Source organism: Somniosus microcephalus, chromosome 13, assembly GCF_052327205.1.
Source record: "Somniosus microcephalus isolate GS21.2 chromosome 13, FLI_Smic_1.0, whole genome shotgun sequence".
Taxonomy (NCBI): domain Eukaryota; kingdom Metazoa; phylum Chordata; class Chondrichthyes; order Squaliformes; family Somniosidae; genus Somniosus; species Somniosus microcephalus.
In genome coordinates, this window is record NC_140999.1 from 5,861,371 (window position 1) to 5,885,681 (window position 24,311).

General features: G+C 50.0%; 1 protein-coding gene across 1 annotated transcript in view; it reads right to left on the reverse strand.

Moving 5' to 3' along the window:
* Nucleotides 1-364: 364 nt before the first annotated feature.
* yjefn3 (YjeF N-terminal domain containing 3) overlaps nucleotides 365-24,311 on the reverse strand; it is a 210,265-nt gene continuing 186,318 nt past the window's right edge. Inside the window, exons 4-6 of the mRNA XM_086004401.1 lie at nucleotides 12,973-13,086; nucleotides 5,134-5,281; nucleotides 365-864 (exon numbers count right to left, since the gene is read on the reverse strand). Coding sequence (XP_085860527.1) covers nucleotides 665-864; nucleotides 5,134-5,281; nucleotides 12,973-13,086 — 462 coding nt within the window. The 3' untranslated portion in view covers nucleotides 365-664. The remainder of the gene's footprint in view (nucleotides 865-5,133; nucleotides 5,282-12,972; nucleotides 13,087-24,311) is intronic.

Below are 24,311 nucleotides of genomic sequence, written 5' to 3' on the forward strand. Positions count from 1 at the left end.
ACCCCCCCTCCCCCCACTTGGTAAGGTCACCAAAAACCAATTGCAGCGTTCCCTAGTGTTACCTCAGCTGAGGCGTGTTAACCCAGCACAGACGCAGGTCAAAGTAGGAACCCTGCCAGTCAGCTGAAGTGTCCCTCCCACCTCCATCTCCAAAACTATAACATACATCAACGGCAAAGAACTTACTCGGACTATTGAAAAGTTCGCGCGCGTGTGAAATATCCTGGTCCCCTGTGATATAAGCCCTGGTAAACAGCTGGCCGAACGGTTTTAAAAAATCACAAAAGGTACGTCTAACTTGGGCCTGGTCATCGCCCCTTGAAGCTGCATAAAGATCATTCCCTACAGTAAAGTAGCTTTGATGAAATTTGAAAAAAAAAAGTCACAATTCTCAACACAAAAGCCACACAATCCGGACCGGATAAACTAAACAAAACAAAACTGAACTGTGCTGACGTAGAACGCAGTCCGAATCCTTTTTCGAGGAGGTGCATTTTCCGGGGTATTTTTTTTTTTTTTTTAAGGAACTGGTTGAGCAGGTTCCAGGACTTGTGGAGAATGCAGGTCCTCTCGCAGGAGTCAATGCCACGTTTTACACAGGCTTGCTGTTAGTTCAAGTCAGTTCTCTTCGCGTTTGAATCCATCGTCTTAACACAATCTCTTCTTAAAGTTGCACTATGCAGTCAGTTCCCGGGTAGTCTGGGGGATTGAGCTCGTACTTCTTTTGAAGGTCGTAGGGCAAGAAGCGGCCAGCTAGAAAATGGTACTTTCCGGAAAAGTGCGTGGCGCATTTCTTTGGCGCCGCCAGGGAAATGAGGACGTCTGGGCTGATGCCGTCACCTTTCCCCTTCTCTATGTCCCAGCCTGTTAAAACAAAAGAAGGATAACTTGCCATTAAAGTCAGGCCAGGTCCGATTAAAGACTTCGGCCCCTGTTGCGGATTCAGATGTACCGGGTCATCTGTATGTCAAGGCCTCACTTAAGACCTTGTCCTTTGCTCATCTCAGCTTGACCTTCATGGTCACCTGGATCTCCCTACCCAACGGCACTGTGGGAGCACCTTCACCAACTGCAACAATTCAAGAAGAAAGCCCACCACCGCCTTCTCTAGGGCAACTAGGGATGGGCAATAAGAACATAAGAACATAAGAAATAAGAGCAAGAGTAGAGCCTGCTCCGCCATTCAATACTTTCCACTTTCCTGCCTGCATCCCATAACTCTTGACTCCCCTATAGTTCAAACATCTGTCTATCTCCACCTTAAATATATTCACTGACTCCGCCTCCACAGCTCTCTGGGGTAGAGAATTCCAAAGATTCACGACCCTCTGAGAGAAGAAATTCCTCCTCATCTCCGTTTTAAATGCGCAACCCCTTATTCTGAAACTATGCCCCTAGTTCTAGATTCCCCCATGAGGGGAAACATCCTCTCAGCATCTACCCTGTCAATCCCCCTCCGAATCTTATATGTTTCAACAAGATCACCTCTCATTCTTCTAAACTCCAATGAGCATAGGCCCAACCTGCTCAACCTTTCCTCATAAGACAACCCCTTCATCTCAGGAATCAACCTAGTGAACCTTCTCTGAACTGCCTCCAATGCAAGTATATCCCTCCTTAAATAAGGAGACCAAACTATACGCAGTACTCCAGGTGTGGTCTCACCAGCGCCCTGTACAATTGTAGCAGGACTTCCCTACTTTTATACTCCATCCCCCTTGCAATAGAGGCCAACATTCCATTTGCCTTCCTAATTATTTCCTGTACCTGCATGCTAACTTTTTATGTTTCATGTACAAGGACTCCCAGATCCCTCTGTACTACAGTATTTTGTAGTCTCTCTCCATTTAAATAATAATTAGCTTTTTAATTCTTCCTACCAAAGTGGATATCCTCGCATTTTTCCACATTATACTCCATCTGCCAAATTTTTGCCCACTCACTGAACCTGTCTATATCCCTTTGATGATTCTTTGTGTCCTCCTCACTACTAGCTTTGTATCAGCAGCAAATTTGGCTCCAGTACACGATCCCTTCATCCAAGTCATTAATATAGATTGTAAATAGTTGAGGCCCCAGCACTGATCCCTGTGGCACCCACTAGTTACAGTTTGCCAACCTGAAAATGACCCATTTATCCCGACTCTCGGTTTTCTGTTAGTTAGCCAATCCTCTATCCATGCTAATATATTACCTTCAACACCGTGAGCTCTTATCTTGTGCAGTAACCTTTTATGTGGCACCTTATCGAATGCCTACTGGAAATCCAAATACATGACATCTACTGGTTCCCCTTTAAAAACCCTGCTCGTTACATCAAAGAACTCTAGTAAATTTGTCAAACACGATTTCCCTTTCATAAAACCGTGTTGACTCTGCTTGATTGTATTATGATTTTCTAAATGTCCTGCGACTACTTCCTTAATAATGGACTCCAGCATTTTCCCAATGACAGATGTTAGGCTAACTGGCCGATTAGTTTCCTGCTTTCTGTCTCCCTCCTTTCTTGAATAGAAATGTTACATTTGCAGTTTTCCAATCTGCTGGGACCTCTCCAGAATCCAGGGAATTTTGGTAGATTACAACCAATGCATCCACTATCTCTGCAGCCACTTCTTTTAAGGCCCTAGGCTGTAGGCCATCAGGTCCAGGGGACTTGTCAGCCTTTGGTCCCATTAGTTTGCCTAGTACTTTTTCTCTAGTGATGGTCATTGTTTTAAGTTCCTCCCTCCCTATAGCCCCTTGATTATCTACTATTATTGGGATGCTTTTAGTGTCTTCTACTGTCTCTGCCATTTCCCTGTTTCCCATTATTAATTCCCCAGTCTCATCCTCTAAGGGACCAACGTTTACTTTAGCTACTCTCTTCCTTTTTATATACCTGTAGAAGCTCTTACTGTCTGTTTATATATTTCTTACTAGTTTACTCTCATAATCTATCTTCTCCCTCTTTATTAATTTTTTAGTCATCCTTTGCTGGTTTTTAAAAATTTCCCAATCCTCTGACCTACCACTAATCTTCACAACATTGTATGCCTTTTCTTTCAATTTGATACCATCCTAACTTCCTTAGTTAGCCACGGATGGTTCAGCCTTCTCTTAGAGTCTTTCTTTCTCACTGGAATATATTTTTGTTGAGAGTTATGAAATATCTCCTTAAATGTCTGTAATTACTGTCTTACCCTTTAACCTATTTTCCCAGTCCACTTTAGCCAACTCTGTCCTCATACCCTTGTAATTGCCTTTATTTAAGTTCAGAACAGTAGTTTGAGACCCAAGTTTCTCACCCTCAAACTGAATTTGAAATTCTACCATGCTATGATCACTCTTCCCTCGAGGATCCTTTACTATGAGATCATTAACTAATCCTATCTCGTTACGCAATACCAGATCTAAAATAGCCTGCTCCCTGGTTTGGTTCCACCATGTATTATTCTAAGAAAACATCCCAAATACACTCTATGAACTCGTCCTCAAGGCTACCTTTGCCGATTTGATTTGTCCAATCTATATGAAGATTAAAATCGCCCATGATTATTGCAGTACCTTTCTTACAAGCCTCTATTATTTCTTGATTTATACTCTGTCCTACAGTGTAGTTACTGTTTGGGGACCTGTAGACCTCTCCCACCAGTGACTTCTTTCCCTTATTATTTCTTATCTCCACCCTAACTGATTCTACATCTTGATCTTCTGAGCCAATATCATTCCTCACCACTGCAGTGACCTCATCCTTTATTAACAGAGCTACCCCACCTCCTTTTCCTTTCTGCTTATCCTTCCGAAATGTCAAATACCCCTGAATATTCAGTTCCCAGCCTTGGTCACCTTGCAACCACATCGATGTAATGGCTATCAGATCATACCCATTTATTTCTATTTGTGCCATCAACTCATCCATCTTATTACGAGTGCCGCGTGCGTTCAGATAAAGAGCCGGCCTTGCCAGCGATGCCCACATGCCGTGAATGAATTAAAAAACGAAGTGAGTATTGACACCATCGCGTCTGCCACTGAGTTGGAAGGGGGGAGGCAGGACTTACCGCAGGACTCACAGCAAACAGTCTGTTTGACAGCAAACAGAATCTACTTAGAAAGAGTCAATGCGAACTGCAGCAAACGGAACTCATGACTGAAACTACAGCAAAGTCTCCCAATAAAAGCAGGGTGATTGCTTCACAAAATGCAGTGAGTGGAGGATAGTTACAGAATACAAATGATGTGCGTAATATCAATCCCAGTCACTCACAGCGGTGCGGCCACCAGGTGTGATTGACGGGGGAATTACCCAATCATCTGCATTATGGCCGGGAATAGTGGTGTCAATATTTGCAGCCTTAAAAACAAAGAAGCTGGGGGCAGGGGTTGAGGAGCCTGGTATAATTGGCCGAGCGTAGCCCAGGGGCTATGAAGGGGTGGTAAGGTAATCAGGCAAAGGTTTCCTCTCCCGACTCCTGTCCAGGGAAGCTACGCCTGTGTGTGGACTTTAGAGGAAGAGATGATGAGGCTCAACGTCCCCTCGTCGTCCTGTGGGCCAGCCAACAGATATTGGAAGAGCCCTCAGCTGGAATATTGTGTTCAATTGCGGTCAGCACACTTTCAGAAGGATGTCAAGGCCTTGGAGAGGGTGCAGAGGAGATTTACCAAGGATGAAGCACTTCAGTGATGTGGAGAGACTGGAGAAGCTAAGGTTGTTCTCCTTAAAGCAGAGAAGGTTAAGGGGAGATTTAATGGAGGCGTTCAAAATGATGAAGGGTTTTGATTGAGAAATAAGGAGCAACTGTTTCCGGTGGCAGGAGGGTTGGTAACCAGAGGACACAGATTGAAGATAAATGGCAAAAGAACCAGAGGGGGAGATGAGGAGAATGTTTTTTTACGCAGCGAGTTGTTGTGATCTGGAATGCGCTGCCTGAAAGGGTGGTGGAAGCAGATTCAATAGTGACTTTCAAAAGGGAATTGGATAAATACTTGAAGTTGAGAAAATTGCAGGGCTCTGGGGAACGAGCAGGGGGAGTGGGACTAATAGGAGAGCTCGTTCAAAGAGCCGGCCCAGGCACGATGGGCCGAATGGTCTCCTCCTGTGCTGTGTGATTCGAGGATTCTGTGTCAGTAAAGGATTGATCTTTTTTGCACCTGACGGGACATCAATGCTGATCGTGGGAATTTTCACATGTTTCATCGTGGTCAGGATGTTGCAGTACAGCTCCTTCAGTCCCGCCTCATCTGACAGCCCCAGCACAGCATCTATGATCAGGTTATAGGCGTCGTTTATCAACTGCACCTACGGACAGAAGAAGGCGGCATTAATAACGGGCGCCGTTTCACACTGGGCAAATATGAGCAAATCAGACAAACTGAGATCAGTCCTTCAACTTCAGCTCGTCCAAAACTCTGCTGTCCCGTATCCTAACAATGTGTTTGACGGGAGAGGGAGCTTTACTCTGTATCTAACCCGTGCTGTACCTGCCCTGGGAGTGTTTGATGGGGCAGTGTAGAGGGAGCTTTACTCTGTATCTAACCCGTGCTGTACCTGCCCTGGGAGTGTTTGATGGGACAGTGTAGAGGGAGCTTTACTCTGTATCTAACCCGTGCTGTACCTGCCCTGGGAGTGTTTGATGGGACAGTGTACAGGGAGCTTTACTCTGTATCTAACCCGTGCTGTACCTACCCTGGGAGTGTTTGATGGGACAGTGTAGAGGGAGCTTTACTCTGTATCTAACCAGTGGTGTACCTGCCCTGGGAGTGTTTGATGGGACAGTGTAGAGGGAGCTTTACTCTGTATCTAACCCGTGCTGTACCTGCCCTGGGAGTGTTTGACGGGACAGTGTAGAGGGAGCTTTACTCTGTATCTAACGCATGCTGTACCTGCCCTGCGAGTGTTTGATGGGGCAATGTAGAGGGAGCTTTACTCTGTATCTAACCCGTGCTGTACCTGCCCTGGGAGTGTTTGATGGGACAATGTAGAGGGAGCTTTACTCTGTATCTAACCCGTGCTGTACCTGCCCTGGGAGTGTTTGATGGGACAGTCTAGAGGGAGCTTTACTCTGTATCTAACCCGTGCTGTACCTGCCCTGGGAGCGTTTGATGGGGACAGTGTAGAGGGAGCTTTACTCTGTATCTAACCCGTGCTGTACCTGCCCTGGGAGTGTTTGATGGGACAGTCTAGAGGGAGCTTTACTCTGTATCTAACCCGTGCTGTACCTGCCCTGGGAGCGTTTGATGGGGACAGTGTAGAGGGAGCTTTACTCTGTATCTAACCAGTGGTGTACCTGCCCTGGGAGTGTTTGATGGGACAGTGTAGAGGGAGCTTTACTCTGTATCTAACCCGTGCTGTACCTGCCCTGGGAGTGTTTGACGGGACAGTGTAGAGGGAGCTTTACTCTGTATCTAACGCATGCTGTACCTGCCCTGCGAGTGTTTGATGGGACAGTCTAGAGGGAGCTTTACTCTGTATCTAACCCGTGCTGTACCTGCCCTGGGAGCGTTTGATGGGGACAGTGTAGAGGGAGCTTTACTCTGTATCTAACCCGTGCTGTACCTGCCCTGGGAGTGTTTGATGGGACAATGTAGAGGGAGCTTTACTCTGTATCTAACCCGTGCTGTACCTGCCCCGGGAGCGTTTGATGGGACAGTGTAGAGGGAGCTTTACTCTGTATCTAACCCGTGCTGTACCTGCCCTGGGAGCGTTTGATGGGGACAGTGTAGAGGGAGCTTTACTCTGTATCTAACCCGTGCTGTACCTGCCCTGGGAGTGTTTGATGGGACAGTGTAGAGGGAGCTTTACTCTGTATCTAACCAGTGCTGTACCTGCCCTGGGAGTGTTTGATGGGTCAGTGTAGAGGGAGCTTTACTCTGTATGTAACCCGTGCTGTACCTGCCCTGGGAGTGTTTGATGGGACAGTGTAGAGGGAGCTTTACTCTGTATCTAACCCGTGCTGTACCTGCCCTGGGAGTGTTTGATGGGACAGTGTAGAGGGAGCTTTACTCTGTATCTAACCCATGCTGTACCTGCCCTGGGAGTGTTTGACGGGACAGTGTAGAGGGAGCTTTACTCTGTATCTAACCCATGCTGTACCTGCCCTGCGAGTGTTTGATGGGACAGTGTAGAGGGAGCTTTACTCTGTATCTAACCCGTGCTGTACCTGCCCTGGGCGTGTTTGATGGGGACAGTGAAGAGGGAGCTTTACTCTGTATCTTACCCGTGCTGTACCTGCCCTGGGAGTGTTTGATGGGGACAGTGTAGAGGGAGCTTTACTCTGTATCTAACCCGTGCTCTGTACCTGCCCTGAGAGTGTTTGATGGGACAGTGTAGAGAGAGCTTTACTCTGTATCTAACCCATGCTGTACCTGCCCTGGGAGTGTTTGATGGGACAGTGTAGAAGGAGCTTTACTCTGTATCTAACCCGTGCTGTACCTGCCCTGGGAGTGTTTGATGGGGCAGTGTAGAGGGAGCTTTACTCTGTATCTAACCCGTGCTGTACCTGCCCTGGGAGTGTTTGATGGGGCAGTGTAGAGGGAGCTTTACTCTGTATCTAACCCGTGCTGTACCTGCCCTGGGAGTGTTTGATGGGACAGTGTAGAGGGAGCTTTACTCTGTATCTAACCCGTGCTGTACCTGCCCTGGGAGTGTTTGATGGGACAGTGTAGAGGGAGCTTTACTCTGTAACTAACCCGTGCTGTACCTGCCCTGGGAGTGTTTGATGGGACAGTGTACAGGGAGCTTTACTCTGTATCTAACCAGTGGTGTACCTGCCCTGGGAGTGTTTGATGGGACAGTGTAGAGGGAGCTTTACTCTGTATCTAACCCGTGCTGTACCTGCCCTGGGAGTGTTTGACGGGACAGTGTAGAGGGAGCTTTACTCTGTATCTAACGCATGCTGTACCTGCCCTGCGAGTGTTTGATGGGGCAATGTAGAGGGAGCTTTACTCTGTATCTAACCCGTGCTGTACCTGCCCTGGGAGTGTTTGATGGGACAATGTAGAGGGAGCTTTACTCTGTATCTAACCCGTGCTGTACCTGCCCTGGGAGTGTTTGATGGGACAGTCTAGAGGGAGCTTTACTCTGTATCTAACCCGTGCTGTACCTGCCCTGGGAGCGTTTGATGGGGACAGTGTAGAGGGAGCTTTACTCTGTATCTAACCCGTGCTGTACCTGCCCTGGGAGTGTTTGATGGGACAGTCTAGAGGGAGCTTTACTCTGTATCTAACCCGTGCTGTACCTGCCCTGGGAGCGTTTGATGGGGACAGTGTAGAGGGAGCTTTACTCTGTATCTAACCAGTGGTGTACCTGCCCTGGGAGTGTTTGATGGGACAGTGTAGAGGGAGCTTTACTCTGTATCTAACCCGTGCTGTACCTGCCCTGGGAGTGTTTGACGGGACAGTGTAGAGGGAGCTTTACTCTGTATCTAACGCATGCTGTACCTGCCCTGCGAGTGTTTGATGGGGCAATGTAGAGGGAGCTTTACTCTGTATCTAACCCGTGCTGTACCTGCCCTGGGAGTGTTTGATGGGACAATGTAGAGGGAGCTTTACTCTGTATCTAACCCGTGCTGTACCTGCCCTGGGAGTGTTTGATGGGACAGTCTAGAGGGAGCTTTACTCTGTATCTAACCCGTGCTGTACCTGCCCTGGGAGCGTTTGATGGGGACAGTGTAGAGGGAGCTTTACTCTGTATCTAACCCGTGCTGTACCTGCCCTGGGAGTGTTTGATGGGACAATGTAGAGGGAGCTTTACTCTGTATCTAACCCGTGCTGTACCTGCCCCGGGAGCGTTTGATGGGACAGTGTAGAGGGAGCTTTACTCTGTATCTAACCCGTGCTGTACCTGCCCTGGGAGCGTTTGATGGGGACAGTGTAGAGGGAGCTTTACTCTGTATCTAACCCGTGCTGTACCTGCCCTGGGAGTGTTTGATGGGACAGTGTAGAGGGAGCTTTACTCTGTATCTAACCAGTGCTGTACCTGCCCTGGGAGTGTTTGATGGGTCAGTGTAGAGGGAGCTTTACTCTGTATGTAACCCGTGCTTTACCTGCCCTGGGAGTGTTTGATGGGACAGTGTAGAGGGAGCTTTACTCTGTATCTAACCCGTGCTGTACCTGCCCTGGGAGTGTTTGATGGGAGAGTGTAGAGGGAGCTTTACTCTGTATCTAACCCATGCTGTACCTGCCCTGGGAGTGTTTGACGGGACAGTGTAGAGGGAGCTTTACTCTGTATCTAACCCATGCTGTACCTGCCCTGCGAGTGTTTGATGGGACAGTGTAGAGGGAGCTTTACTCTGTATCTAACCCGTGCTGTACCTGCCCTGGGAGTGTTTGATGGGACAGTGTAGAGGGAGCTTTACTCTGTATCTAACCCACGCTGTACCTGCCCTGGGAGTGTTTGACGGGACAGTGTAGAGGGAGCTTTACTCTGTATCTAACCCATGCTGTACCTGCCCTGCGAGTGTTTGATGGGACAGTGTAGAGGGAGCTTTACTCTGTATCTAACCCGTGCTGTACCTGCCCTGGGCGTGTTTGATGGGGACAGTGAAGAGGGAGCTTTACTCTGTATCTAACCCGTGCTGTACCTGCCCTGGGAGTGTTTGATGGGACAATGTAGAGGGAGCTTTACTCTGTATCTAACCCGTGCTGTACCTGCCCTGGGAGTGTTTGATGGGACAGTCTAGAGGGAGCTTTACTCTGTATCTAACCCGTGCTGTACCTGCCCTGGGAGCGTTTGATGGGGACAGTGTAGAGGGAGCTTTACTCTGTATCTAACCCGTGCTGTACCTGCCCTGGGAGTGTTTGATGGGACAATGTAGAGGGAGCTTTACTCTGTATCTAACCTGTGCTGTACCTGCCCCGGGAGCGTTTGATGGGACAGTGTAGAGGGAGCTTTACTCTGTATCTAACCCGTGCTGTACCTGCCCTGGGAGCGTTTGATGGGGACAGTGTAGAGGGAGCTTTACTCTGTATCTAACCCGTGCTGTACCTGCCCTGGGAGTGTTTGATGGGACAGTGTAGAGGGAGCTTTACTCTGTATCTAACCAGTGCTGTACCTGCCCTGGGAGTGTTTGATGGGTCAGTGTAGAGGGAGCTTTACTCTGTATGTAACCCGTGCTGTACCTGCCCTGGGAGTGTTTGATGGGACAGTGTAGAGGGAGCTTTACTCTGTATCTAACCCGTGCTGTACCTGCCCTGGGAGTGTTTGATGGGACAGTGTAGAGGGAGCTTTACTCTGTATCTAACCCATGCTGTACCTGCCCTGGGAGTGTTTGACGGGACAGTGTAGAGGGAGCTTTACTCTGTATCTAACCCATGCTGTACCTGCCCTGCGAGTGTTTGATGGGACAGTGTAGAGGGAGCTTTACTCTGTATCTAACCCGTGCTGTACCTGCCCTGGGCGTGTTTGATGGGGACAGTGAAGAGGGAGCTTTACTCTGTATCTTACCCGTGCTGTACCTGCCCTGGGAGTGTTTGATGGGGACAGTGTAGAGGGAGCTTTACTCTGTATCTAACCCGTGCTCTGTACCTGCCCTGGGAGTGTTTGATGGGACAATGTAGAGGGAGCTTTACTCTGTATCTAACCCGTGCTGTACCTGCCCCGGGAGCGTTTGATGGGACAGTGTAGAGGGAGCTTTACTCTGTATCTAACCCGTGCTGTACCTGCCCTGGGAGCGTTTGATGGGGACAGTGTAGAGGGAGCTTTACTCTGTATCTAACCCGTGCTGTACCTGCCCTGGGAGTGTTTGATGGGACAGTGTAGAGGGAGCTTTACTCTGTATCTAACCAGTGCTGTACCTGCCCTGGGAGTGTTTGATGGGTCAGTGTAGAGGGAGCTTTACTCTGTATGTAACCCGTGCTGTACCTGCCCTGGGAGTGTTTGATGGGACAGTGTAGAGGGAGCTTTACTCTGTATCTAACCCGTGCTGTACCTGCCCTGGGAGTGTTTGATGGGACAGTGTAGAGGGAGCTTTACTCTGTATCTAACCCACGCTGTACCTGCCCTGGGAGTGTTTGACGGGACAGTGTAGAGGGAGCTTTACTCTGTATCTAACCCATGCTGTACCTGCCCTGCGAGTGTTTGATGGGACAGTGTAGAGGGAGCTTTACTCTGTATCTAACCCGTGCTGTACCTGCCCTGGGCGTGTTTGATGGGGACAGTGAAGAGGGAGCTTTACTCTGTATCTTACCCGTGCTGTACCTGCCCTGGGAGTGTTTGATGGGGACAGTGTAGAGGGAGCTTTACTCTGTATCTAACCCGTGCTCTGTACCTGCCCTGAGAGTGTTTGATGGGACAGTGTAGAGAGAGCTTTACTCTGTATCTAACCCATGCTGTACCTGCCCTGGGAGTGTTTGATGGGACAGTGTAGAAGGAGCTTTACTCTGTATCTAACCCGTGCTGTACCTGCCCTGGGAGTGTTTGATGGGACAGTGTAGAAGGAGCTTTACTCTGTATCTAACCCGTGCTGTATCTGCTCTGGGAGTTTTGATGGTGATACTGGTTGACCAAGTTTGGGAATTTTGTCTGGGCCCTTTTCTAGGCCATGCCCCAGCTGTGTACAGGTACCTGAGCCCGGCCTGAAATTGGTCCATGGGCCTGATTAACATGTTACGAACGAGCCTATCGCGCCTCCGCAGGAAGCTCGGGAATTGAGGATGACGAATATCGGGTCTCGTGCCTCGCCGGCAGCCGGCTGTGTTAATTCCCGGAAAAGTGGGTGTGGGGGTGGGGGGAGCCTGCAACTGGGGGAACGGGTTTGCAACAACCTTGGTGTCGGCGGTGGGGGTGGGGGGGTGGTTGGAGGGGCACCCCTGCTCCTCCTGGCTCCATGTTAACCCTTGTTGGTGTCCGCTGAAGAATCCTGAGCGGTGGAAACCCAACGCCTGCCATGCTCTTCGCTGCCCAGTTTCTGTGAGGGGAGGTCAGTTGGGCGTTAGGCCCCCTCGTTAACATAGCTAAAGGGGCCTAATGGCTGTTTTAGGCAGCCGTGAGGGATGCCTGCAAAATGTCCGGACCCGATTTCAGGCCAGATGTTTTTCAGGCCTCCTTGGGGCTCAGGATGTTGGTTCCTGAATTTGGGCCTCGTTGTGCCCATTTTACACTCTTGGGGAGAAAGATTCAGTATCGCCCCATTTGGGGCGCCATTATCGGCCGTGTGCAAAGTTTAGCGCCTGGCGCTATTTATTGCCTCCGACGGCTTTTATCGCCCCTGGAGGTGATTGGAGCGCTAAATCAGGCACTTCACACCTGTCTTAAGGCGCAAAGGCCGAGGAGCGAGGCGCTACCTCAGAGTGCTGGCGAAGCAAGGAAGGGCAAATCAAAATGAACCTGCAAAGTGCTGCTCAGTACCCAAAACTCCTTCACACAACATTGAATCTCTCCAGAAGTTTCTCTCTCTCTCTCAGAATGCGTGGTGCACAAATGTCACCAACAAAAAAAGGCAGGAAGCGGTCGTCTTTAATTCGCGCTCCCCCAGTCCCTTCCTGACTGCAAAACGCTCCCCTCAGCCTGTCGTTGCTAGCGGCAGGCGGTAAGGCAGGGGGCGCCACTCAATATCCACTCCGGGGCGCTGCCGGGGCATTGCGCACTCGACTGACGTCACGATCTGCCGGCGCAGGAGATCGTGGCGGTAGTGTTTAGCGCCGCCGCAAATTGTCTAGTTAATTTCGCGAGCGGCGCAAACATCGCCGTGCCCGGGCGCTAGTTGCTTTGCGCCCCATTAGCGCCCACTTAAGGCACTAACCGGAGGCGCAAACCAACTGAATTTTCCCCCCATAGTACTCCCGTAAAACTTACTCGGGTAGAAATTGGACCGCGTTGTGCCCGTTTTATGGGTGTGCAACAGGAACCATGAGGTCCAGTTTCTACCCCAATGAGTTAAAAGAACCATCGCTGGTAGGAGCGATCCTGGGTTCCTTACACGTGGAAAGAGAGACCTTTATAAGCCACCACCCCACCGTGTTAGAGCAAGTGACATCCTCCATCTTTATTACCTCAGTCGGAAGATAGGACAGAAATGGAATGTCCATCTTCTCACACTGAACAGTGAAGTCCAGGAAGAGGCCTTTGCAGGAACGCTTCGGGTAATAGATGGTCGGCTCGTACTCCTGTCAGAAAACCGAAGCACAGTTTATCAGCATTTTGTTTTCAAGTTCTGCCTTTCATCGAAATGCCCAGCAACGCCTCGATTTTAAAATTCTCATCCTTGTTTTCAAATCCCTCCATGGCCTCGCCCCCCTCCCTATCTCTGTAACCTCCTCCAGCCCTACAACCCCCCGAGATCTCTGCGCTCCTTCAATTCTGGCCTCTTGCGCATCCTCGATTCCCATCGCTCCACCATTGGTGGCCGTGCCTTCAGCTGCCTGGGCCCCGAGCTCTGGAATTCCCTCCCTAAACCTCTCCGCCTCTCCTCCTTTAAGACGCGCCTTAAAACCAACCTCTTTGACCCAGCTTATGGTCACCTCCCCTCATGTGGCTCGGTGTCAAATTTTGTCTGATAATCGCTCCTGTGAAGCGCCTTGGGACATTTTACTACGTTGAGGGCGCTATAAAAATACAAGTTGTTGTTGTTGAATCATAGCATTTCCAGCACGGAAGGAGGCCAAGCATCCCATCATGTCTGTGCCGGTGCCAGATCTTCAGCTGGAGCTAGCTACTCTAATCCCATCTCCCTGCCCTTTCCCCGTAACCTTTTACACTCTTCCTTTTCAAATACATAGATACATAGAAGATAGGAGCAGGAGTAGGTCATTTGGCCCTTTGAGCCTGCTCTGCCATTTAATGAGATCATGGCTGATCATCCAAATTCAGTAACCAGTGACATGAATCAGTCATTCATGAAAGAACGACTTATGAAATAATACTGAGCGGCCTATGGGTGGCGCTGTCCAGGGAGAGTATAAATACTCGGGCACGGGCCCAGCTTGCGCAGGACATTCTTAACAGGAACTAGTGAAGGACACAACTAGACCTCCATGTTTTAATACAGTTGATTAAAGCTTTGTTTAACGCTTAGACCAAGTGCCTAGTAGTTTTCTTACGTCACCCTGTCCTTGCTTTCTCCCCATATCCCTTGATCCCTTTAGCCTTAAGAAATATATCTAACTCCTTCTTGAATATATTTCATGAATTGGCCTCAACTACCTTCTGTGGTAGAGAATTCCACAGGTTCACCACTCTCTGGGTGAAGAAATTCCTCCTCATCTCTGTCCTAAATGGCTTACCCCTTATCCTTAGACTGTGGCCCCCTGGTTCTGGACTCCCCCACCATCGGGAACAGCCTTCCAGCATCTAGTCTGTCTAGTCCTGTTAGAATTTTATAAGTTTCAATGAGATCCCCTCTCATCTCTAGCGAATATAAGCCTACTGTCTGTACCGGTGCTAAATCTTCAGCTGGAGCTAGCTACTCTAATCCCAAATCCCTGCCCTTTCCCCGTAACCTTTTACACTCTTCCTTTTCAAATACTTATCCAATTCCCAGACAGTGCCTGCCTCTATTGCCCCTTGTGGTAAAGCATTTCCTATTCTAATAACCCCCTGTGTGAAAACATATTCTTCAAACTTCTCCCTTTGTCCCTCTAGTTCGGAAACCTCCCACCCTATGGGACTGACCGCCCTACTGGCTGGTATAAAGATGGTCACGCCCATGGAAGGAGTGGTCACATCGCGGCCTGTCAGACTGCTAATCAGCTCTGCGAATCCTCCCACTACCTCACACTGATCTCTTCAAGGGAAGAGGGTGAAGATACACCAAAACGCTCACATTGTGGAATAACTTACCAGGGAAGGACAGTGTAAATGGGGTCAAGAGACATTAAAAGTGTTTCTGGAGAGGGATGGGTGAAACAGAGCCTTTCTACTGTATCCCCGAGTATAATTCTGAAGAATGTTGGCAAGGGAAATTAATTTTAGAATGCAATTCTCCATCTGTGGTGACCTTTTTTTAAAAAACGGGATTAGCAGTGTATCCACTTGGTGCCATTTCCCAGCTGAGCAACCAACACTTTGTATTTTAAGAACATAAGAAATGGAGCATGAGTCGGCCATTCGGCCCCTCGAGCCTGCTCCGCCATTTAATAAGGTCATGGCTGATCTTCCACCTCAACTCCACCTTCCCGCCCGATCCCCATATCCCTCGATTCCCCTAGAGTCCAAAAATCTATCGACCTCAGCCTTGAATATACTCAACGACTGAGCATCCACAGCCCTCTGGGGCAGAGAATTCCAAAGATTCACCACCCTCCGAGTGAACTAACTCACTTCCTAAACTAGCTGATAAGAAGAGTCAGTGGGGAGCGAGGGTCAGAGAGTCAGTGGGGAGCGAGGGTCAGAGAGTCAGTGGGGAGCGAGGGTCAGAGAGTCAGTGGGGAGCGAGGGTCAGAGAGTCAGTGGGGAGCGAGGGTCAGAGAGTCAGTGGGGAGCGAGGGTCAGAGAGTCAGTGGGGAGCGAGGGTCAGAGAGTCAGTGGGGAGCGAGGGTCAGAGAGTCAGTGGGGAGCGAGGGTCAGAGAGTCAGTGGGGAGCGAGGGTCAGAGAGTCAGTGGGGAGCGAGGGTCAGAGAGTCAGTGGGGAGCGAGGGTCAGAGAGTCAGTGGGGAGCGAGGGTCAGAGAGTCAGTGGGGAGCGAGGGTCAGAGAGTCAGTGGGGAGCGAGGGTCAGAGAGTCAGTGGGGAGCGAGGGTCAGAGAGTCAGTGGGGAGCGAGGGTCAGAGAGTCAGTGGGGAGCGAGGGTCAGAGAGTCAGTGGGGAGCGAGGGTCAGAGAGTCAGTGGGGAGCGAGGGTCAGAGAGTCAGTGGGGAGCGAGGGTCAGAGAGTCAGTGGGGAGCGAGGGTCAGAGAGTCAGTGGGGAGCGAGGGTCAGAGAGTCAGTGGGGAGCGAGGGTCAGAGAGTCAGTGGGGAGCGAGGGTCAGAGAGTCAGTGGGGAGCGAGGGTCAGAGAGTCAGTGGGGAGCGAGGGTCAGAGAGTCAGTGGGGAGCGAGGGTCAGAGAGTCAGTGGGGAGCGAGGGTCAGAGAGTCAGTGGGGAGCGAGGGTCAGAGAGTCAGTGGGGAGCGAGGGTCAGAGAGTCAGTGGGGAGCGAGGGTCAGAGAGTCAATGGGGAGCGAGGGTCAGTCAGTGCTGCTGAGGTGAGTCAGCAGGGTTCAGATCTATTTAAAAAGGGGCCAAATGGCCTTTTCCCTCCTTCTTAACGAAATTCCACCTGTTCCTAAGCTGCAAGTTTGCAACTATAGATTCTTTTAACGGATGGGGTTGACAGATCTACACTTAGCCTGGGGGAAGATTCCAGACATCATTTCCTATGGAGTGTGTGCGTGTTATTAAAACAAGCAGTGGCAGCCGGTTTCAATTTCACGTCTAACCTTGACAACCAGCCCTGCCCCACACCCCCACCCGTTTCCCTGTCACAGCGAGGAGCCGACAACAGTTATCCCCACTGTTGACTGGAGTGAATGAATTTAGATCGAGCACAGAGTAAATGCCCGAATTCAGCAGCAAGGGTCACAGGTCACTGAGCTAGTGGAGCTCAAGGAGTATTGCTGTGGTCAGGCGGGATCCTGTCAGAAGAAAGAAAGACAGACTTGCATTTCTATAGCGCCTTTCGCGACCACTGGACATCCCAAAGAGCTTTACAGCCAATGAAGTACAGTCACTGTTGTAATGTAGGAAACGCAGCAGCCAAATTGCACACAGCAAGCTTCCACAAACAGCAGTGTGATACTGACCGGATCACCTGTTTTAGTGATGTTAGTAGAGGAACAAATAGTGGTCAGGACACCGGGGAGAACTCCCCCGCTCTTCTTCGAAATAGTGGCCGTGATATCTTTTACGTTCACCTGAGAGAGCAGATGGGGCCTCGGTTTGACATCACATCCAAAAGACGGCACCTCCGACAGTGCAGCACTCCCTCAGTACTGCCCCTCCGACAGTGCAGCGCTCCCTCAGTACTGCCCCTCCGACAGTGCAGCACTCCCTCAGTACTGCCCCTCTGACAGTGCAGCACTCCCTCAGTACTGCCCCTCCGACAGTGCAGCGCTCCCTCAGTACTGCCCCTCTGACAGTGCAGCACTCCCTCAGTACTGCCCCTCCGACAGTGCAGCACTCCCTCAGTACTGCCTCTCCGACAGTGCAGCGCTCCCTCAGTACTGCCCCTCCGACAGTGCAGCGTTCCCTCAGTACTGCCCCTCCGACAGTGCAGCTTTCCCTCAGTGCCTCACTGCAGTGTCAGTCTAGCTTTAGGTGCTCAAGTCTCTGGAGTGGGACTCGAACCCACGACCTTCTGACTCAGAGGCGAGAGTGCTGCCCACTGAGCCACGGCTGACAGAAGGTATCGTGCGGGTTCCTGGTGGTTAAGGGAGCGAATCGCTAAACCCAATGGACCAAGGTCTACGTGCTTTGAGTGGAACAATGAAACAGTCTTCAGTGAGTGAATACGAAGCAGGCTCGAGGGGCCAAGTGGCCTACTCCTGTTCCTATTTCTTATTTCTTACGATACGACCAGACCGCGCGGGCACCAAGCCACAGGACAACTGGCTCGTTCGACAAACTACTGCAGGAAAATTCACATTTAACTTAACAAGTCAGTCACGGAGTTTGACAGTTCCTGAGGAAGCAGGCGGTGTGTGGTCATATCAATCTCTCTGCTGCTTCATTAGGGCTCAGAGACTGGTTCCGTCTCCAACAAAACAACAGGTGGTATTTCCAACAGCTTAAAGAAGGTAGTTGTCACCGAGTGTTTGAGGTTTCAAATGCCCTTTCACAGGGAACCTGAGAATTTTGAGTTCTTTATAGAATCACAGAATGTTACAGCACAGGAGGAGGCCATTCGGCCCATCGTGCCTGTGCCGGCTCTTTGAACAACCTCTCCAATTAGTCCCAGTCCCCCCTGCCCTTTCCCCAGAGCCCTGCAAATTTTTCCCCTTCAAGTATTTATCCAATTCCCTTTTGAAAGTTACTATTGAATCTGCTTCCACCGCCCTTTCAGGCAGCGCGTTCCAGATCACAACAACTCGCTGCGTAAAAACATTCTCCTCATGTCGCCTCTGGTTCTTTTGTCAATTAATCTGTGTCCTCTGATTCCCGACCCTCCTGACAGTGGAAACAGTTTCTCCTTATTTACTCTATCAAAACTCTTCATGATTTTGAACACCTCTATTAAATCTCCCCTTAACCTTCGCCGCCCCAAGGAGAACAATCCCAGCTTCTCCAGACTCTCCACGTAACTGAAGTTCCTCATCCCTGACAACATTCTAGTAAATCTCCTCTGCACCCTCTCCAAGGCCTTGACATCCTTCCTAAAGTGCGGTGCCCAGAATTGGACACAATACTCCAGCTGAGGCCCAACCTGCCATTCTTTCCCGCAGGTGTGAAGGATTTAGTCCCAATTAAAAATAACTTTTTTTGGAGGTACACTGGCCAGTTCTTAACGAAGAATTTCCCCTCCGAAACGCCCAACGTTTCCAGGTGCCGTCAGACACAAGCGGCCGAGTGCCACCCAGCGTTTGGGCAGAAGGCAGCGTATCCTCATCCTTCTGGGAACAGGACAAGGCCAGCAATGTTGTGGGAACGCCATCGCCTCCAGGGTCCCCTCTGAAGTCACACATCGTGGTGAGCCGGACACAGATCTGCCTCTGGGATGTGTTGCCGGCTGGTGCGGTGGGTGCCAGCCTTCGAGAGGGAGCTGGAGCGGTTCCTGACTGAGGCCGAGATCCCATCATAGAGAATCATAGAGTCATACGGGTAGATTTTCCTGGAGCCGTCAGGCGGGGTTTCAGGCATGTGGGGGGGGAAAATCCCGATTTCGGGGGTCCCAACACCATCCTGCCCAAAACCCGCCTCCACGTAAGTTTCAGAGGAGGTGGGTACCCGCCCCGCACTGGGACCCGCCGACCCGAGGCGGGAAGGGATTAGTGCCAATTAACTGCCTGTTAACAGGCAGTTTTTAGCCTAATCCCTATTTTGAAGGGTGTCGTGTGGGATTCCCGACAGCTCCAAACCACGCCAGGTTAGAGGAGTCGAGCCGTCGGGTTGAAGGACTTGGAGGGGTCGAGATGTCGGTGTTCAGGTGAGTGATGGGAGCATGAGTGCAAAGGTAAGTGTGTTTGGTGTGTCTAAAGTGTGTAAAGAAGTTTAAATTACCTGTACTTACCTTCACAGCCTTTCTTCCTCTAGGTTTCGGGAGTCCATCACTCAGCCGGCACTGAAAGCAGAACGGCTGCGATCTGTCAAAAGTGACAGCCTGCAGCTTTAATTGCCAGTGACAGTTCTAACTGAGTCTGCGTAGAAGGACTCAGGTTAGAAGTCAGACTGTCAGTGTTTGACAGCTTCAAACAGCTGTGAAACACTGATATTTCATCTGTCAAAACCTCTTGACAGATGAAATTTCAGTCTGTGATGTCACCTGTTGCCGGGTGGCCCTTAATTGGCCTGCTGAGCCCGCTGGGCGGGCTCAACAAGGTCAATCAAAGGAAAATCGCGTGGATTGGCCGAATGTCGATGTAGGCGGGACTAAAACCCAAAAGTTGTAGTCCCGCCTCCTTCCCGACAGCTTTAGGAAAATCTACCCCATAGAGTCATAGAGTTATACAGCACAGAAAGAGGCCTTTCGGCCCATCGTGTCCGCGCCGACCATCAAGCCCTATCTAATCTAATCCCATTTTCCAGCACTTGGTCCGTAGCCTTGTATGCTATGGCATTTCAAGTGCTCATCTAAATGCTTCTTGAATGTTGTGAGGGTTCCTGCCTCTACCACCCTTTCAGGCAGTGAGTTCCAGATTCCAACCACCCTCTGGGTGAAAAAGTTTTTCCTCAAATCCCCTCTAAACCTCCTGCCCCTTACCTTCAAACTATGCCCCCTGGTTATTGACCCCTCTACTAAGGGGAAAAGTTCCTTTCTATCTACCCTATCTATGCCCCTCATAATTTTGTACACCTCAATCAGGACCCCCCTCAGCCTTCTCTGCTCTAAGGAAAACAACCCCAGCCTGTCCAGTCTCTCTTCATAGCTGAAGTGTTCCAGCCCAGGTAACATCCTGGTGGATCTCCTCTGCACCCTCTCCAATGAAGGTCGGTGTCTTTATAGAGAACACTGGGTCCAGGCGATCTACTGGACTGGTTTCCACCGACTAAGGAAAGGGTCAGAGTGGAATTTTCTAGTGTATTTTTTCCCTCATTGGTCCTGAGGTTGTTCCTGTTTTATTTGCTTCTCCCAGGAGATTACAATGCTGTGGGGGGAGCGGGGAGGGTGGGGAAGGAGGTGCCTGTAGCGGGGGAGGGAAGAAGTGTTTAGTCGTGATGTTCCAGTCAACAACAACTTGCATTTCTATAGCGCCTTTCACATAGTGAAACGTCCCAAGGTGCTTCACAGGAGTGTCATACAACAGAAATTGACACCGAGCCACATAAGGAGATATTAGGACAGTTGACTAAAAGCTTGGTCAAAGAGGTCGGTTTTAAAGAGCGTCTTAAAGGAGGGTAGAGAGGCGGAGAGGTTTAGGGAGGGAATTCCAGAGCTTAGGGCCCAGGCAGCTGAAGGCACGGCCGCCAATGGTGGAGCAATGGAAATCGGTGGTTGCGCAAGAGGCCAGAATTGGAGGAGCGCAGAGATCTCGGAAGGTTGTAGGGCTGGAGGAGGTTACAGAGATAGGGAGGGGCGAGGGCCATGGAGGGATTTGAAAACAAAGATGAGAATTTTGAAAGTGGCGTGGGGTAGGCTTGATGGACCAGCTGGTCTTTTCATGCCCGTCAATTTCGTATAAGAACATAAGAAATAGGAGCAGGAGTTGGCCATTTGGCCCCTCGAGCCTGCTCCGCCATTCAATAAGATCATGGCTGATCTGATCTTGGCCTCAACTCCACTTCCCGCCAGCTCCCCATAACCCTTGACTTCCCTGTAACTCAAATATCTGTCTCTCTCCACCTTAAATATATTCAGTGACTCCGCCTCCACAGCTCTCTGGGGTAGAGAATTCCAAAGATTCACGACCCTCTGAGAGAAGAATTTCCTCCTTATCTCCATTTTAAATGGCCGACCCCTTATTCTGAGACTATGCCCCCTAGTTCTAGATTCCCCCACGAGGGGAAACATCTTCTCTGCATCTACCTTGTCGAGCCCCCTCAGAATCTTATATGTTCCAACAAGATCACCTCTCATTCTTCTAAACTCCAATGAGTATAGGCCCAACCTGCTCAACCTTTCCTCATAAGACAACCCTTTCATCCCAGGAATCAACCTCGTGAACTTTCTCTGAACTGCCTCCAATGCAAGTACAGGAAACTCTTTTTTATCCGGCACCGACGGGACCGGCGTGGTGCCGGTTTATCAAAAAGTCCGGATTACAGAGAGGTATAGTAAAAGGTACGAGAGCCCCGTACACAGCAACAAATCCAGGCTTCCCTGTTGCTTAGCAACAGGTGCAGGAACCCCAGCCACAAGATCCAGGCGTCCCTGTTGCTATGCAACAGGTGCAGGAACCCCGGTTACACGGCCACAGATCCAGGAACGGCCACTAATATGAAGTAAAACTTACCTGAACCTACTCCTGAATTTTGCCGGTTAACAGAGATTTCCGGTTATTTAGGTGCCGGTAAATCGAGAATTTCCTGTATATCCTTCCTTAAATAAGGAGACCAAAACTGTACGCAGTACTCCAGGTGTGGTCTCACCAGCGCCCTGTACAGTTGTAGCAAGACTTCCCTACTTTTATACTCCAACCCCCTTTGCAATAAAGGCCAACACTCCATTTGCCTTCCTAATTACTTGCTGTACCTGCATGCTAACTTTTTGTGTTTCATGTACGAGGACCCCCAGGTCCCTCTGAACCGTGGCATTTTGTAATCTCTCCATTTAAATAATAATTTGCTTTTTTATTTTTCTTACTAAAGTGGATAACCTCACATTTTCCCACATTATACTCCATCGGCCAAACTCTTGCCCACTCACTGAACCTGTCTATATCCCTTTGCAGACTCTCTGGGCTGGATTTTCTCAATGGAAGCTTTTGGAGGCGGGACTGCTGCTTGCCAGCTCTCAATCCCGCCTCCATCAGCTTCTGGCCAACCAGAGGGATTTTCCCCTGATTGACCTTGTTAAGCCCGCCCAGCGGGCTCAGCAGGCCAATTAGGGGGAAGTCAGTGACAGAGCACGTCAACGTCTGACGTGCCATCTGTCAAGATTTTTTGAAAGAAGAAATGTCATCATTTGACAGCTCTGTGAAGTTGTCAAACGCTGACATTCTGTGTAGTTTGATGAGTCCTTGTGTTCAGGACTCATCAAACCTTTCAACTTTGCAGAAATCACCTGGCTGTTGGTTCGGTGGATCCAACAGCCAGTCGGTGAAATCTACAATGAAGATGTCGGGACTCCGGATCCACAGTGGCTGAAGGCTGTAGGCAGAAGCAAAGGTAAGTTAACATTTTATAACACTTTACACTCACCTCACATACTTACCACTCCACACTTGCACCCATCACTCACCTCAACATCACACTTTCAGACCCCTCCGACCCCCGCAGACCTCCTACTCGTCTCCTACACCCTGCCGGGGTTCCCTGAGGTCAGGAAGAAACATACAAACATAGAAGATAGGAGCAGGAGTAGGCCATTCGGCCCTTCGAGCCTGCTCCGCCATTCAATGAGATCATGGCTGACCATCCAAATTCAGTACCCTGTCCCTGCCTTCTCCCCATATCCCTTGATCCCTTTAGCCTCAAGAAATATATCCAACTCTTTCTTGAATATATTTAATGAACTGGCTTCCACCGCCCTCTGTGGCAGAGAATTCCACAGGTTCACCACTCTCTGGGTGAAGAAATTCCTCCTCATTTCAGTCCTAAATGGCTTACCCCTTATCTTTAGACTATGACCCCTGGTTCTGGACTCTCCGGCCATCCGAAACATCCTTCCTGCATCTAGTCTGTCCAGACCTGACAGAATTTTATAGGTTTCGATGAGATCCCCTCTCAATCTTCTAAACTCCAGTGAGTATAAGCCCAATCGACACAAGCCTGCACATCGAATCGAAAAATGGGGATAATCCTATTTCCTGCCTGTAACTACCTGTCAACAGACAGTTAATAGGCTTTGATCCCTTTCCCACCTCGAGGAGATGGGACCCGGGGCAGGACGGCTTCCTGCCTCCTGGCAAAAGGGCACGGAGGCGGGATGGGAGCAAGTTTGCCAGCCGCCCCCAAATCCTGCAACTTTACCGGCAGTCCCACCTCCATACCCGCCTCCTCGGGGCTAACAAAATCCAGCCCTTTGTGTCCTCCTCACAACTTGCTTTCCCACCTATCTTTGTATCGTCAGCAAATTTGGCTACAGTACACACGGTCCCTTCATCCAAGCCATTAATATAGTATGTTCGAATCTTAATGTTGCCGGATGAAAATCTTGCAATTCCCTCCCCTAACACTGTCGTCGGAGCGCCATCGCCGCATGGGCTGCAGCAGCTCAAGGAGAAGGATCAACCACCACCTCCTCAAGGGCAACTAGCGATGGGGGGGGCGGGGGTGCAACAAATTCAGCCTCGCCGGCATTACCCACCTCCTGAGAACAAATTAAAACAAGATTTGTATCCGTGACAACCACTGGGAGATTGACTCCATCCTGCTGTTGCAAATCAGTGACAACAAAATCACGGCCTATTTTCAGAATTAAGCTGAAGGTAGAATAATCCCGGTTGAATTTCGTCATGAGGAACATGAAACAGTCTCAGGTGGTTGTCAGAATCCTGGCTCTGCCAGGGGGGCCAACATCTGCTCTTCAGCAGAAGGCGTAGACAGGCTGGTGACTCTGAGTCGTCTCTCACTGCGAACCTGACAGGCACTCAGCAATAAATTATTTAAAACTCCACACCACAGGAGCACCCAAGTGAGACCCTTTCGTGCTACTGAATAACGTCACTTAAAGAGGCAAGTTTGGTTGGCATATTGAAAGAGATTTCAGGCGTGTCTGGATCGCCTGAGAACTCGGCCTCGGGGCAGCCATTTTGGGCAACCACAGGAAGTCCTCACCTCACATACTTCCTGTCGAGTGAACTTTGGCCCAAACAAGCTTTAATCTTTATTTTTTTGATGCGACAAGATGCTTTCATGGTTTAAAAACCACAGCCAGTGGCTCACGTTGGCTGCGATTGGAAATATTAACCCCCCCTGACTTACCTTGGCCTGGCAGCGATGGGGACCCACTTTCCTGGGGGGCTTTGCCAGCTGTCACTGGGTTCCCCAGGCGGACTCCCACCCTCCCCGTCGGAGATCGTTGCCGGGTTTAATGTGCGCGGGTTGGATCGATGCGGTGAGGCTGGTACGAAGGTACTTACTTGGCTGTAAAGTGCTTTGGCAT